The sequence below is a fragment of the Pan paniscus genome, chromosome 23 (genome assembly GCF_029289425.2).
Source record: "Pan paniscus chromosome 23, NHGRI_mPanPan1-v2.0_pri, whole genome shotgun sequence".
Lineage (NCBI taxonomy): Eukaryota > Metazoa > Chordata > Mammalia > Primates > Hominidae > Pan > Pan paniscus.
This window is the reverse complement of record NC_085927.1, coordinates 31,724,675-31,741,290: the sequence shown is the minus strand read 5'-3', so window position 1 is coordinate 31,741,290 and position 16,616 is coordinate 31,724,675. Positions and strand designations below refer to the sequence as shown.

Sequence of the window (16,616 nt, the reverse complement as noted above, 5' to 3'; positions counted from 1 at the left end):
ATTATCATGTGATATTCTTACTCTTTGTTCATTTTCTCCTCCAGTTGGAAACTCAAAAAGGTAAATCTGTTTTCTAGTTTTGCTGTTTCTCTTTTTGTGTGTGCTCATGTTTAAGATGCAAACACACACAAGAAATTTGGAGGGAATCGGCAATGATAGGCACTTGTACCAACAGCTTTAAATACCACGAATGGTAGTGACTTTGTCTTGAACATGACAACCCTCTTATCTTTGAACCAAAACCTTCACTTTTTAGATGAATTTTGGGGTCATCACTTCCTTTCCTATACCTGGTTTTCATGAGATCATAAGAATGTGTGTGATTGTTTCTTGATTTCTTATCCAAAACAAAAATTTAATTCTACAATTTTGTGAGATAAAACTTTCATTTAGAAAAGTATATATTATATATTTCTTCACCCAACATATTCGCTCAAACAGAAATGCACTGGTGAAAATACTGTGATTTTTTTTTTTTTTTTTTTTTTTTTGAGACAGTCTCGCTCTTTCACCCAGGCCGGACTGCAGTGGTGCTATCTAGGCTCACTGCAAGCTCCGCCTCCCGGGTTCACACCATTCTCCTGCCTCAGCCTCCTGAGTAGCTGGGATTGCAGGCGCCTGCCACCGCACCCAGCTAATTTTTTGTATTTTTAGTAGAGATGGGGTTTCACTGTGTTAGCCAAGATGGTCTCAATCTCCTGACCTCCTGATCCGCCCGCCTCCCAAAGTGCTGGGATTACAGGCGTGAGCCACCACGCCCGGCCATGATATTTCTTTATTAATTTCTGGGGAAATGGTTGGTCTTTTTTGAGGGATGCCCTTTTTCATCCTTGTAAGACCATGCTGATGCATGCTGCCCATGGGAAGCCAAAGGGTCAATGAATCCCCTGGCATTGTGTCCAGTCACTCCATTTCCTTCTCCCGTAGCTTTTCAGGGAAGCAGCCCTGAGAACTCAGAGGATCTTTCTCTGACTGAAGCATCTGACCTCTGATTGATATCTCTAAACCTGCTGTTTTTTCAAAAATCATGTTCACTGTCTTCCAATGACTGTGCAAATGCCTCAACCCACATCCTCCCAGATGCTCAAGATAATCCTTCATTGATATAAAATGGACTCTAATTGCTAATATTCTGAGAAAGTTTTGCTTCTATGTTCATTAATGAGATTGTCTTGTATTATTCAAATCTGTTTCTGTTTCTGTTGAGTTTAGTTTTACTCTTTCGCTGGAACATCAAAATAAGTATGTGTGTTTGTGTTTGTGTGTGCGTGTGTATGTGTGTGTTTATAATTTTATACAAAGGTCCAGACTGTATAAATGGCAGTTAGCACTCTCTAACCCAGCCCTCTACAAGGAGGTTTAGAAATAGTGGATAGAACGAGATAACAAGCTCCTCATGCCCAGATGATAGGACTGAAAGGCAGTGGTAATGTGCACCCAGAAACCTTGACCTCATCCCTAAAAGAACTCCTGATCTAAAGACTGAGGATTTTGAAGTGGACTGAGATTCTGGCCATGCTGGAGAAGCTCCAGGGTTCTTCTTGCTGAGTCTAAGTTGTTAGGATGGGAACTTCCCCAATTCCAAGTGTTTCTCATTCTGTGCCCAGGAAACATTGTAGTTCAAGTTCCTTTGAGCAAATTTGTTCCTGCTGTGTGATTTGTCTCTGCTTGAAGGGCAGGCTTGGACAAGGACTCCATGAGGGTGGAGGATAAAATAGGGAGCATTGGTGTGTGAGTCTAGTGCTCAGTGGCTCCTGAGGTGCAGGAAGTGGCTCCTGCTCGGTGGTGCAGGTGCAGGAAGTCATACTTCAGTGAGGACACTGCTTGCTCAAGTGTATGAGAACCAGTATTTTCCTGGCCTGGCCCAGAGCCCTGCCCTCTCAGGAACAGTCCAACAGCACCCCCTGCTGGGCTCCGATCCCAAGTCGGATGGCCCCTCAGACACAGACCCAGCTCTTCTGGAAGGACATCCTGACCAGTGCAAATGGATCTTTCAACTCATGACCTAAGGGAGTAGAATGAGTGGGTCCTCTCTGCAGTGTTTACAGCTGAGACATTATTTCTTTCACGTTAGTTATGGTCTGCAAAGAGCTAATCACAGAATGTGTTTCAGGATGCACAGTGATGATTTACCAGATATCAGCATCACCAGGCGTGTGAGTGTGTTGCTCCCAGGGGCCTGTGGTCATCACCAGTCTGTGGTCATCTTGAACCCAATCTAAGGCTTAATGTTCTGCTGAGCCTCCAGGTGGTTCATACCTGGGGATAATTCTACATGGGCTTCTTTTAGAGGTTAACTTATTTTGTTATTGTCGTTATTGTCGTGAGGGTCGCCTGTGAGATTCCTTCAGCTCCTACTGTACAAGCCTTGGCATTATAGCCCATAAGAATGATGCTGTCAGAAAAAAAGTGTCTCTTGCTCTGTTTTGCCTCTGACTTCTTTTGCTATTTAATATTATCCTGGTAATACCTCTTTTCTTTTGACCATGTTATATATTTAAGGTATTTTAGTCTAATTTTATAATTTTCGTCAATATGTGGATGGATATAAAAAGACAATTCTCAAAAGTGGAACCCCTCCTTTCTTTTTGGATGTTCTCCCCATACTACTGGCCTGAGGAACCCTCACGTCCCATTTCCCCACCATCACTGGGCCCTGATTCATTTTATTCGTTAAGAAGATCCCTGGATTTAATGGGGGTTGGATTCACAAAGCCTAGGTCTCAGAGAACTTCTATTCATCCAACATCTTTCCAACCAAAGAACCAGAGACAAGCACTAGAAATGTGGAGTCAACCTGGAGGCTTGAGGCCTTCATGGCTCTGAGAGCTGGGTCCTTACTGCAGAGGGGCTGCCCTGCACCTGGGAACACAGCAGCTCTTCCAGAGGCAATCTCAAAAGAAAGAGAAACCTAACTTCCCTGTGGGTTCAGAGCCCAAAGGGTGATCAGCAAAGCCAGGGCCAGATGTAGGGACATGTGAAGCCCATGAGGGCCATACCTGCCAAACTTCTGCTGCCCTTCTCATACCAGCAGACAACAACGAGGGCTATCTTTGTTACTGTGGACATAGTGATTATGTTTTCATTGGGAGACCAGTAAGAAAAGGTGTCTTTTCATTGAATCCGTAAAGATAAACAGAAAATACCATTAAGCCCTCTGGTTTTAGGAGCACGTGTGATAGCATCAGCAAAAACCTGAGCTGGTCTTGGTCATATTCACTCAAGCAGGCAGAAAAAGGGCAAAGATGGATCTGACAGAAGAGTTGGAAGGCCAATTTCTAACTAATTTTCTCATATGACAGTGACTGTTGGTGGTGACTGAGGCTGCTGTGCTGTCCCTGAATAAATGTCACCATCATCCTCATGCACTGACTGGAACCCAGAGAAAGTCAGGGAGGCTGAACTGCCGACTGGAAGAAGGGACCTGACCTGTGATTGCCCAGCATTAAACTTTTCCACCAGCAGGTGTCCAGAGCATTTCCTGGCTGAACCTGATAGCAGGATCCCTTACCCTCCATGCCACTGGTGGTTCCTGTGACTTCATGGAGATTCAACCTGAGGGTGGCTGGATCACCACAGGCTAAGTCCTGACTTCTAGCTGGAGACATAGAGAATCCTGGAAACTGAAGATGTCCAGAATAATGTGTACCCAGAGAGAAGAGAGGGGTGCGTGTGTGTGTGTGTGTGTGTGTGTGTGTGTGTGTGTGTGAAAGAGAGAGAGAGAGAGAACATGTGTCTTCCAGGACCCATTCCTGCCTAGGCAGAGCCTAAAGTGAGTGGCAGCCTGCCTCACGGCCAAAATGTGATCTTGAAATAGCAATTATTAAAAATGCTCAGGCAGCATCCTTTCAATAAGTACCTAAGCCTAAACTGGGGAGTACTGCATTGACACATTCATAGGCTGATCAGTGAAGGGACAGACCACCTAAATGAGGATATTAACGTGGCATTTCTATGTCTTTCCTCATTGAATTAAACGCAAGTACAGGTTCTATGATCACTGAGCTGAGAATCTTTTCAAAGGAGAATATTCTTTCCAGTAGATTTAATATTATCACAAAATTAAAACAAACCAATTCCATTATTCTCACATTCTAAGACTCTGGTATATTTAAACGTTAAATTAAGAGCATGTTTTGGAAACCTCTCAATAGGGGCAGGAACACCTGTATTTAAGACTCCTCTACCTTTAAAGAAACACATCACTTTCCATTTGGAGGGGAATGTCAGAATTCTATCAGCCACATAGATCTTTTTATAAAGTATGATTTTACATTTTATTTATTCATTCAATCAACTGGGAATTGCTGTATTGTACAAATACAATGTTGTACCAAAATCACAGAATGTTACAAAATAAAAAGTACAAACTGCATTACTTAATAAATGTGACTACAACTAGGCAAAGTGGCAATAGGATAGATTTTAGGTGGGAAACATTAACACAACAAACCATACAATCTCTGCAGACATTTGGACATTATAAAATAGGATGATCCTATTTTGCCTTTTAAAAGAATTTAAAAGGAGTATTAAGACGGTATCTTCTGCTATGAAATAACTGCCGAGGTTGGCTCCAGGCATTTATGCCATTAGCTTTTAAATCTCTTAGGGGACTCCAACATGCTATATTGCAGTAGGTTTAGCTTGTCACAGAGTCTTATACCATGTTAAGATTACCTTAAAACAAAATCACAAACATAAATAAAAACAATTGAGATCACCCGACATTCTGCTCTAAACATCAATCTAGTGCAGATTAGTCACTCTGCCATCAGCAAGCATCAGACTTTCATTCAAGTAAGACCTGGTACAATCCGTTAAAGAAGAAGAAAAAAAAAAACTTCCCACAATCCTTTGTTAAGTATTTCTCTCTAAAAGATTGACCATTTCTAAACAAATAATGGTTCCAAAACAACAAATCTATTTGTATCAAAATGTAATGGGCCAATCATTTGGTAACAAGAATGCATCAATATAAGTTTCTAAGAATTGTAAAATTCAAATTTCAACAGCGTAACTACCAAATCACAAACTCTGTTCAAAATAATAAATTTTATATAAAACACTTCTCTTAATTTCTGCCTGAAAGCTGCTTGTCAAAAGTAATGTACTGTCATAGATGAAGGTACACCATTTTTTAATGTTGTGTAAAAATACACTTTTGTAGAAAATAGACTACCAGGAATGAACAGATTTACACTGTGAGCAATTAGCTTTCAAATTAAGCAGTGCTCACTTAAACAGAAAATTACAGATGCAGTAAAATCACCCAAAACTATCATGAAACATCATTTAGGCGCCCAGCAACTTTTAGTTCCGAGAAAACATTTTAAAAGATGATTATGGCGTTACACTCACAGAAAAGCTATTAGGAAGTGCCAGCTGCGGTGGCTCACGCCTGTAATCCCAGCGCTGTAGGAGGCCGAGGCGGGTGGATCACGAGGTCAGGAGATCAAGACCAAACTGGCTAACACCGTGAAACCCCGTCTATACTAAAAATACAAAAAATTAGCCGGGCGTGGTGGTGGGCGCCCGTGGTCCCAGCTACACGGGAGGCTGAGGCAGGGGAATGGCGTGAACCCAGGAGGCGGAGCTTGCAGTGAGCCGAGGTCGCGCCACTGCACTCCAGCCTGGGCAACACTGCGAAACTCCATCTCAAAAAAAAAAAAAAGGAAAGAAAAGCTGTTAGGAACTTTACAAGTGTTATTACCCTGATTAGAGTTCATGTCATTCTCCAAGCACAAGTTCTGTATGCAATTTTCCCAGGGTGTAAGGTTTTCAGACATTTCAAGGGTAGGCATTTTATTCAGAATATGTGGCCCCAGAGTGAGCAAGTTATTCATTGCGTTGCCTTTGCTTTTGAGTCTGTTTGCACCAGTTGTCGTACTTGGTTAGGATAGGAGTGATCAAATACTGCATCCTAGTGCCCGTTACTGAGCCAACTGAGCCAACTGAGCCAAATACTAGGCCTTAGGCAATCCTCTGGGCCCAAATAATGAATCATGGTAGATAGACACTGTGGGCCTCTCCAGCCTCCCTCTAGTAGTTCAGTGCTATTCACATTCAGCATCTACCCTATGTACACAGGGTACCCAGCCACGCCCCGTTTTGGGCAGCCGCGATAATAAGCTTCCCCGTGTCGCCCTCACCCAGGGAGCTAAAGTGGTGGAGACGATCGGGATGGGGCGCACCCTCTGCTCCGCAGCTCCTGGTGCAGGCTCGGGTCTAGCACTGGGTCTTGCTGACACCACCGTAGAGGCCGTTGCCATGGGGAATGATGTGGAATCGGTGCTGATTCTTCTGCGTAAGCCCATGTCCTGCTTCTTGCCTGGGCCAGGTGCAAGGCTAGCTTCTCCTGTGATCCGATCTGGAGAGAACCACCTTGCTGGCGCCGCTCTGGGCAGCCTCGCTGCTGCTGGTCGGGGAACCTCAGCCTCTGGGTGGGGCCTTAGCGCAGCGTCTTCACCTGCAGCTTCGCCGTGTCTTCTCTCTCTCCCAGCCCCGCAGGCTCATCTCCGCCATGTGCTCCTCTCCTGGTGGACCCTGGCGAGGATCCGGGCTCCCCGGAGGTGATGCAGCCTCCATCCTGGGTGGCGGCCTGGGTTTGGCGCTGCTTGCTCAGGGGGAAGTTTCTATCAGGCCCCTCCCGAGCTGCCGCTAAGCCGCGGGCTCCATGCAGGGTAGTCGGGCGCAGCAGCTCCTCCAGGAGCCAGGTGGAGGAGGCCTGCCAAGGCAGGCGGGACCGGGCCATGCACCAGGAGCCTTGCAGCTCCCAGACCCATGCAGAGATCCACATGGATCATCTTTGACTGTCAAGTTAAAGAGATAAAACAAAACTAAACTAACAAAACCAAACTAAAAAAAAAAAAAGAGGTCGGGCACGGTGGCTCACGCCTGTAATCCCAGCACTTTGGGAGGCCGAGGACGGCGGATCCCGAAGTCAGGAGTTCCAGACCAGCCTGACCAACATGGTGAAACCCCGTCTCTACTAAAAAATACAACAAATTTAGCCAGGCATGGTGGCGCACGCCTGTAATCCCAGCTACTCAGGAGGCTGAGGCAGGAGAATCGTTTGAACCAGGGAGGCTTAGGTTGCAGTGAGCCGAGCTCACTCCATTGCACTCCAGCCTGGCTGACAGCAAGACTCTGTCTCAAAAAAAAAAGGAAAGAAAAGCAATCTTAAAAATAAAACAATAACAAACAGTGAGAGTCATCCTGCAGAGCTGCCAGGGCTGTTCGCCTATTCAACCCGTGGTAACCATTTATTCTAGAGGCAGGGCAGAATTGCTGGCTACTGGTGGGAAGACGGTAATGTCTGCTGACATTTTATTTCATATATTATACAGATACATGATACATAATTTTATATATACATGATACATAATTTTATACAACTCTTGTATATAGTGGTATTATGTATTATGCCATCTGGATGTATTTCAGCTGTTTCACAACTCTTTTACTAGTGGAAATTGGTTAGTAATGTTAGTATTTCTTAGTATTGGTATAAGTTTTTGTGTTTTGATTTTAGCTGCTTAGAGTCACTATGGGCATTATGTGAAAAAAATGGGAGAGAGTTATAATGTGCCACCATTTTTAACAACAATCCAGTATTTAATGTGATTTTATTAACCACTGAAGTTCTTAACCAGTTCAGTAAAAATGACAAGCTTAAAACCTTGGTTTTTGTCCGACTTCCTCATCTGTCTCACTGTGATTAGCACTACTTTCGTACACCTGGCAGTAATAATCGGCCTCGTCCTCAGGCTGGAGCCCAGAGATGAGCAAAAACGCTGTGTTACTTGAAGTCTCCTTGGAGCCAGAGACTCGACTGGGGACCCCAGGTCCCAGCTGCTTGTCTGAGTCTGAGTAGTGATACAGGAATAACCTGGGAGAGCTCCCTGGCTTCTGCTGGTACCAGAACATGTTTTTACCACCAACACTGAGGTCACTGCTCAGGGTGCAGGGGAGTCTGGCTGTTGCTCCCGGGGATGCAGACAGGGAGGGCGGCTGAGTCAGCACGGGCCGGGAGAGGGAACCTGCAGACACAGACACAGCACAGTGAGGAGCAGGGTCAGGGCGCAGCTGCTGAGGGATCTGAGCCATGAGGGACAGATCAGGCTGGGGACCACCCTGGGCTCTGAGCCCTGTCCCTACCTGTGCAGTGAGAGAGGAGCAGGAGGAGGAGAGGAGTCAGGGCCATAGTGGACACAGCTGCCTCTGAGGCCACAGACCTAGGGGTGGGCTGCCCCAGGCCTCTCTTATCCCAGCGTCACTGGGCTCACAGAGGAGGGGCTGACCATGTAAATGTGTTTCCCCATTGCCTCTCCCCCAGGTGCACTCGCAGGGACCAGGCCCTTGGACAGGGAGGCTGGCATGAAGCAAGAGTTTGCCCCACGGGTGGGACCAGAGAAAGCAGCAGCTGCTGGGACCACACACAGGGTCATGTGTAGAGGACTCTGCCAGGCACAGATGGGACAAGGCTGCAGAGTCCCAGGAGGAAGTGAAGGAGCAGCCCTGGGCCTCTGTCAGTTGAGGGCTCCCCAGCTGTGAGCACCTGTCCTGCAGAAATACACAGAGAAGGTCTCACCGCGCCCCCTGCTGGTCTGCAGGCAAATTCCTCCTTTTGCAATGATCCAGAATCTTCCCTCTGCTTTGTTTCTGTAACTCTTGTCTTTCAAACATGCAGGAAGAATTCCTACAGGGAGCAATGGAGCTGTGGTCTTGGTGCCACCCCTGACCCCGGGCCTCCCTCTGTGGGGCAGGGGCCAGCAGGGGTGGCCTGCATGTAATCTTGGTCCAGGAAAGCAAGTGACCTGCCCTGGAGCTGAGGACACAATGCCAGGGTGGAGCACCAAGACGATCTCTTCACCAGGAGGCTCTTACTCGGGATGCTGCTGTGACTAGGAGTTCACCGAGGGGAAACACACCATGCAAGATCTCAGGCCCTTCCTGAGGAAGGTGCTGGGAAGAGACACTGGGGCAGACACTGAGGTGGGGGCTGCAGGAGCATATGGAGGGTGGAGGGGGGTATGGGCCCAGGTATGCAGCAGGGAGGATGCACAGGGCCCTCAGGCTGATTCTCCTCCATCTGCTGGCTAGAGGGCTTGACCGCGGCTGTGCCTGTCATCAGCTCTCCTATTAGAGACTCAGCTCTGGGGAAGTTCCAGGACAAGTGCTAGAACCTGAGACAGGAGATTGGGCAGGGGACATTCCTGGGAGGCTGGAGAAACAGGATGGCAGAGAAATTAGGGAAGGGGAGGAGTGGCAGGTGTCTCTGAGGTAGGACACATGGACAGGGATCAATGAACCCCAGGCTGTCGGAGAGCAGGAGATGGCCCAGAGTGTGTGGTGGGTAGAGGCCGACTCTGAGGGAAGCCCTGATGCCATGACTGCCACAGGCGGGGCGGGTGGAAGGGCAGGGCTGAAAGCTATGTTAGGCTTGGTGTACATCTGTCCCACTGTGACCATGGCATGACAGTGTAGAAACAAGTTAGCTCAATTCAGAGGCAATAACAGCTGCAGGGACTCATTTTCCTCCTGGGTAAAGAAAAATGCAGGTCTTAAAATAACCATGTGACAGGAGACTCAGGTTGCGTTGTTATTCTTTCATTCATTCATTCATTCATTTATTGACCCATTTCCCATTTAGAAAAAAAAAGTGCAGCTCGTTGCCAGCACTCATTTCTTGGGCAAATGGGAAATGGGTTCAACACATATTTAAGGAAGGGCTGGCATGGATCAGACACTGGAGAGGCAACAGGGCCAGGGACAGGACCCAGATCATGGAGCAGGAGATACTGGGAAGAAGAAGAGGATAAAGATGGCTCCAGAGGACATCCCCAGTCTGAGGATGTCATGGGGTTCCCCAGAGGAGTCGATGGCTAAGAGCCAAGGTCTTCCACACACCCTCTCTCCACAGCATGCAGCTCAGGGTATATAAGGGTCTCAGTGGCTGCAGGGCCTGTTGGGGGAAAGCCCTGAGACACCTAAGCTTTGACTTCACATGGGGCTCAGGTAGATGAGCCAGGGAAGGAGGGCACTGCCCCTGTCCTGAGGGGGAATGCAGCAGCAGTGATGGTGGCGGCCGTGGAAGTGTCCCACTCAGATGCCTCTTTGGGAGAACCTGCAGGAGGACCACAAGTGACTAACATGTCCCCTGCCCCTGGGCTGGCTCCAGGCAATGAGGACCCCAGGGTCCTTTCAGCCAGGTCTTCCTGCAGGAAGCAGGGCACTTCTAGTGGGCACCCCTGGGAAAGAACCCACTCAGTCGGCTGAGGCTTTGTCTGACGTCTGACCTGCCTGTGGGCTGGGGCAGTTCCTACTAATCCCCCTTCCCTCTCTCCTTTCATGGGGGTCAGAGCCATGGTCTGAAGCCCACCCACCCCCCATGCCAAGTCCTTCCCGGTTTCTCTTTCACCAGTGTTTCTACCCTCCAAAAAAGACATTACTTTTTTTGTCTAATTATTATAGAATCTACTTATCAAAGGGGCCAAACTAAAAAAAAAAAGACTCCTATTTTAGAGAGAACATCCCATCCATGGCGCTGTGAGAGGCACTACTGTGCCATGAGTAGCCTCATCCTCAAGCTTGAGACCAAAGATATGCAAAGCCTCAGCACTGGCGACGGCACCCACTCACACAGAGAAGAGGCTGGGGACCCTGAGCCCTGGTTCTGCTTGAATCTCAGTAGAATCTCAGTAGATACCAGGGAGGGAAGGCTCCCTGCCTTGTCATGTTTCCAGTAAATGTCATAGCAAACAACATTGATGTTACTGCTCAGGGTGCAGGTGAGTCTGAATGATGATCCCAGAGATGCACAGAAGAAGTCACAGAGCATCCAGATAATCAGAGAATAATCAGCGAGGCTGCCATTCTGTGCTAAATAGTGAAAATCAGCACCGTCACCAGCCTGGAGCCCAGAGATGGCCAGGGAGGCCAAACTGCCTAACATGGGGCTGGGAAATTCCCTGAGGTCCCTGAGGGATGGTTGTTACCCCCTCTGGGTCTGAGGTTTGGGGACATGTCCCAGGTGCTCCTGAATCCAAGCTGTGCCTTGATTGACAGTATTATGGCTGTTTCCAGGGCGGGTGATTGTATAATTGTCAGTCCCGGAGACTTCGTCAGTGAAAGAGGCTGTCAGTGCCATGTGGACCACAGACCCAGGAGGGTGGAGAGAAAGAGAAAACAATGAGCCCTGTGAGAAAGGGAGTGGAGCAGAGGTGGGCTGAGGACCGCATAGACCCTTCTCCCCAGAGCAGGATGTGCCTCAGCTGGGCAGGGAGGGAAGAGGACAAAAAGCAGAGGGGCCAAGCCATGGTGCAGGTGCTCAAGAGATCTGCACCCTAAGACTCCAGCAGTAACAGTGAATGTTCCTAACGCTCTTTTAGTCTCTACAGGTCTCACTGGGAGAGAATTTCCTACATTTAAATATGTCCCTGCACCCGGATCACCTCCAGGACCCCTCAGCCATAGGCAATGTCTCTCTTGTCTGGAGTAAGAAGAGGAGGATGAGGAGTTGACCTAAACCAGGCCCAACAGGGTGAGAGAGCCTGATCCTAGACTGCCTGAGTGTCCCTGAAGGTCCTGACAGCTGCAGTCACTTCCCATCTCAGCTCAGTGAGCTCACTGTGTGCTCAGCTCCCCTCAACCTCCTGAGGGGCTTCCCAGCTGGCAGGGCCAGACATGCTCACCCCCTGAGACAGCCTCACAGGTCCCCTGCTGACCCCTTGTCCCTTGACATCACCAGGACACAGCCCTGCTGACTCACTGAGGGTCTCACAGGTGTGGCCTTGATTGTGCTGTTCACGCCCCAGATGCTGGCGCTCAGGGAGGAGATGGGGAAGCCAGGGGGACTGTTCTTAGAGACTGCAGGAAATGACCTGAGGAGGAGGTAAGCGAGCAAGCACAGTGTTGTTTTGTTTTGTTTTGTTTTTTGAGACGGAGTCTCGCTCTGTCAGTCAGGCTCTGGAGTGCAGTGGCGCAAACTCGGCTCACTGCAAGCTCCGCCTCCCTGGTTCATGCCATTCTCCTGCCTCAGCCTCCCGAGTAGCTGGGACTACAGGTGCCCGCCACCACGCCCGGCTAATTTTTTTGTACTTTTAGTAGAGACAGGGTTTCACTGTGTTAGCCAGGATGGTCTCGATCTCCTGATCTCGTGATCCACCCGCCTCGGCCTCCCAAAGTGCTGGGATTACAGGCGTGAGCCACTGCGCCTGGCCCACAGTGTTCTTATTCATATTTAATTTTACAAAACAAAACAAGAAGTATTCTTAAAGACCTCATCTGCACCTGATACACTTCTCCACCTAGGATTCCGCAAAGCATCGCCTCTGTTCATGGAGGCATTTCCAGCTTATTTTTGAAGTAGATCACTTTCTATCCAATTCTGAAATCATCCTTTTCACCTAAATTATCACAAGGTTTGAGGATAATCTCGATCTTTTCAGCCTCCATGAATTTACCTATCATGGACATTTGTTATAAATACAGTCATTTCTAGACATTTCATTTCTAGATATTTGCATTTGTTCCTTTCACTGAGCATAATTTTTCAAGGTCCATTCATATGGAGCTCATTTCAGCACTTCCACCTTTCAATGGCTGTCACATGACCTTAGATGGAAGAAGACTCTATTATATTTCCATGTGCATTGTACAAAAGTGCAAAGCAGGGGTGCCCCATCTTTTGATTTCCCTGGGCCACAATGGAAGAAGAATTGTCTCGGATCACACATAAAACTGATACTAGCCCTCTCCCTCTCCCTCTCCCTCTCCCTCTCCCCTCTTTCCACAGTCTCCCTCTGATGCCGAGCCGAAGCTGGACGGTACTGCTGCCATCTCAGCTCACTGCAACCTCCCTGCCTGATTCTCCTGCCTCAGCCTGCTGAGTGCCTGCGATTGCAGGCGCGCGCCGCCACGCCTGACTGGTTTTCGTATTTTTTTGGTGGAGACGGGGTTTCGATGTGTCGGCCGGGCTGGTCTCCAGCTCCTAACCGCGAGTGATCTGCCAGCCTCGGCCTCCCGAGGTGCCGGGATTGCAGACAGAGTCTCGTTAACTCAGTGCTCAATGGCGCCCAGGCTGGAGTGCAGTGGCGTGAACTCGGCTCGCTACAACCACCTCCCAGCCGCCTGCCTTGGCCTCCCTAAGTGCCAAGATTGCAGCCTCTGCCTGGCAGCCACCCCGTCTGGGAAGTGAGGAGCGTCTCCGCCTGACCGCCCATTGTCTGGGATGTGAGGAGCCCCTCTGCCTGGCTGCCCAGTCTGGAAAGTGAGGAGCGTCTCTGCCCGGCCGCCATCCCATCTAGGAAGTGAGGAGCGCCTCTTCCCGGCCGCCATCACATCTGGGAAGTGAGGAGCGTCTCTGCCCGGCCGCCCATCGTCTGAGATGTGGGGAGCACCTCTGCCCTGCCGCCCCGTCCGGGATGTGAGGAGCGTCTCTGCCCGGCCGCCCCGTCTGAGAAGTGAGGAGACCCTCTGCCTGGCAACCGCCCCATCTGAGAAGTGAGGAGCCCCTCCGCCCGGCAGCCACCCCGTCTGAGAAGTGAGGAGCGTCCTCCCTCCTCATCCGGGAGGGAGGTGGGGGGGTCAGCCCCCCGCCCAGCCAGCCGCCCCATCCGGGAGGGAGGTGGGGGGGTCAGCCCCCCGCCCGGCCAGCCGCCCCGTCCGGGAGGGAGGTGGGGGGATCAGCCCCCCGCCTGGCCAGCCGCCCCATCCGGGAGGGAGGTGGGGGGATCAGCCCCCCGCCCGGCCAGCCGCCCTGTCCGGGAGGTGAGGGGTGCCTCTGCCCGGCCACCCCTACCGGGAAGTGAGGAGCCCCTCTGCCCGGCCAGCCGCCCTGTCCGGGAGGGAGGTGGGGGGTCAGCCCCCCGCCCGGCCAGCCGCCCCGTCCGGGAGGAAGGTGGGGGGGGGTCAGCCCCCCACCCGGCCAGCTGCCCCGTCCGGGAGGTGAGGGGCGCTTCTGCCCGGCCGCCCCTACTGGGAAGTGAGGAGCTCCTCTGCCCGGCCACCCCCCCATCTGGGAGGTGTACTCAGCAGCTCATTGAGAACGGGCCATGAAGACAATGGCGGTTTTGTGGAATAGAAAGGGGGGAAAGGTGGGGAAAAGACTGAGAAATCGGATGGTTGCCGTGTCTGTGTAGAAAGAGGTAGACATGGGAGACTTCATTTTGTTCTGTGCTAAGAAAAATTCTTCTGCCTTGGGATCCTGTTGATCTGTGACCTTACCCCCAACCCTGTGCTCTCTGAAACATGTGCTGTATCCACTCAGGGTTGAATGGATTAAGGGCGGTGCAAGATGTGCTTTGTTAAACAGATGCTTGAAGGCAGCATGTTCGTTAAGAGTCATCACCACTCCCTAATCTCAAGTACCCAGGGACACAAACACTGCGGAAGGCCGCAGGGTCCTCTGCCTAGGAAAACCAGAGAACTTTGTTCACTTGTTTATCTGCTGACCTTCCCTCCACTATTGTCCTGTGACCCTGCCAAATCCCCCTCTGCGAGAAACACCCAAGAATGATCAATAAAAAAAACAAAACAAAACAAAACAAAAACTGATACTAACTGTTAGTATCAATAGCTGGTGAGCTACAGAAAATTGCAGAAAAATCATAATGTTTTATGAAAGTTTACAAATTTGTGTTGGGCCACATTCAAAGCCTTTCTGGGCTGCATGCAGCCTGCGGGCTGTGGGTTGGAGATTGATGGAAGGCAGTGTGTGCTGTCCTAGTCAGAGCTAAACTCTGTGTTACAGGATCTGGTTAGGGCTTCTACACCTCTAAGTAGCACAATCTCTGACTTCTTGTTGCTTGGAAAACCATTCAACCATCAAAACATTGAAGTTTGGTGTTATTGTTTTGTCTCATAGATGGGAACCAGAAACATAAGAATTAGAAAACCAGCCTCATGCTCAGCAGAATGGCATAAACACATTTCAAAGCCAAGCTTCTTAGTAGCTGAAGACATGCTCTTTAACTGAGTATCTCAACCTGGGCTGATTTTGTCCCCAAGCATGGGACATGTGGCAGTGCCTCAAGACAGTCTTGTTGTCACAAATGAGGGGAGGGTGTTAATAGTATCTAAGGGTAGAGGCCAGAGATGCAAGTCAATATCTTATACTGTGCAAGGCAGCCCCAACCAGAACATCAATCATGGTGTGGCTCAGAGACCCTATTATAAACTACATTTATCCCACAATTGATCCTGCACATATCAGAAAATCAGCCATCAAGGTGTGGAAGAACAGACTGGTATTTTGAAAAGGAAAAGAGGAAGTCATAAGCAAAGTTCACCTCAAGCACTTAGACAGGAGAGATGGGAGAGCTACCCTCTCTGGTGGAGACAGGCTGAGACTGGCCCAGGTAGAGATGCTCTGGGGAGTTTCTGTCTCACGTCCCCGTGGGTCTGGAGCACTGTGTGATTGCTGCTGTCATAAGACTGACAGTAGTAGTCAGCCTCGTCCTCAGACTTCAGTCCAGAGATGGTGAGGGAGGCAGAGTTGGAGGACCTGTCGATGGAGCCAGAGAACCGATCAGGGACCCCAGAGGGTCTTCGGTTATCCTCATAGATCACAGTGGTGGGGGCACTGCCCGGGCGCTGCTGGTACCACTGCACATAGTTGCTGGCAATGCTGCCACTGCTGCGGGGGCAGGAGATGGTGACCGTCTGCCCCAGAGACTCCGACACAGAGTGGGGCTGAGTCAGCATAAAATTGGCCCAAGAACCTGCAAGAAGAGAGCAACACAGAGATCAGTGGGGAGAGATGAAGACTGGTTCCCAGGCAGGAGGAACAGATCATCAGCCCAGGTGACATCCAGGAACGCTCCCTGAATTCCTTGCTGGCAGCCACCTGTGCAGTGAGCGAGGAGGGTGAGAAGTAGTGGAGCCCAGGCCATAGTGGAGATGCTCCAGGCTCTGCTTCCTGAGCTACCACCAGGACTGATCCCACCAGCCCTTCTTATCTGTCACGCGTATCCTCAGAGTGGTAAGGCTCCATGCAAATTTCTCCCTTTCTGGAGGTTGCACAACCCCCTCCTTTGACCTCAGACAAGGTTATGGCTGAAAAGTGGTCATAGAAGGGGGAGGAGCAACACCATCTGGAGGGCACAGAAACACCAGCAGGTGGAGGGAAAACAGCAGAGGATCTGGGGAGCTCTGATGAGTTGCTTAGACCACAGCGCCCTCTGGTGGATGCGGGAGTCATGTCCACCCTGGGCAGGTGCAGGTGCAGGTGCAGGTGCTCAGGGCCCCTGACCTGTCCTTCCATCCTGCACTGCTCCCAACTCCAGCCACTGTCCAGGGGGCCTCTGCTCAGCATCCTACGCTCACTGTACATTTAAACTTTGAAATATGTTCAGATAGGCCAAGACTCAGTACTCTGGTTAAGACATTCTCTTTCACTTTGTGTTATTGGAGATCGGGAATATCAGCGAGAATGGGCTCTGCCTTCTGGAGGGGCCACATAGGGTGAGGTTGGGAACCCTTCACTGCTAGGTCTAGCCTTCCGAGCATGAAGAGGGAGGAACCCTGGGATCAGGGGCCAGATTTCACCATCAAGGACACCAGGAGTTTTTTTTCAGGCCTCTCACTTCTGAGCAGACCGATTGCTCGCCCTG

General features: G+C 49.9%; 1 gene segment (V, D, J or C); it reads right to left on the bottom strand.

Annotated features, from left to right (window-relative positions):
* Positions 1-7,906: 7,906 nt before the first annotated feature.
* LOC106634243 (immunoglobulin lambda variable 6-57-like) lies at positions 7,907-16,039 on the bottom strand. The segment is given in 3 exon segments: positions 7,907-8,042; positions 15,294-15,725; positions 15,851-16,039. Coding segments are annotated over 2 exon segments (447 nt in total).
* Between the last annotated feature and the right edge of the window lie 577 nt (positions 16,040-16,616).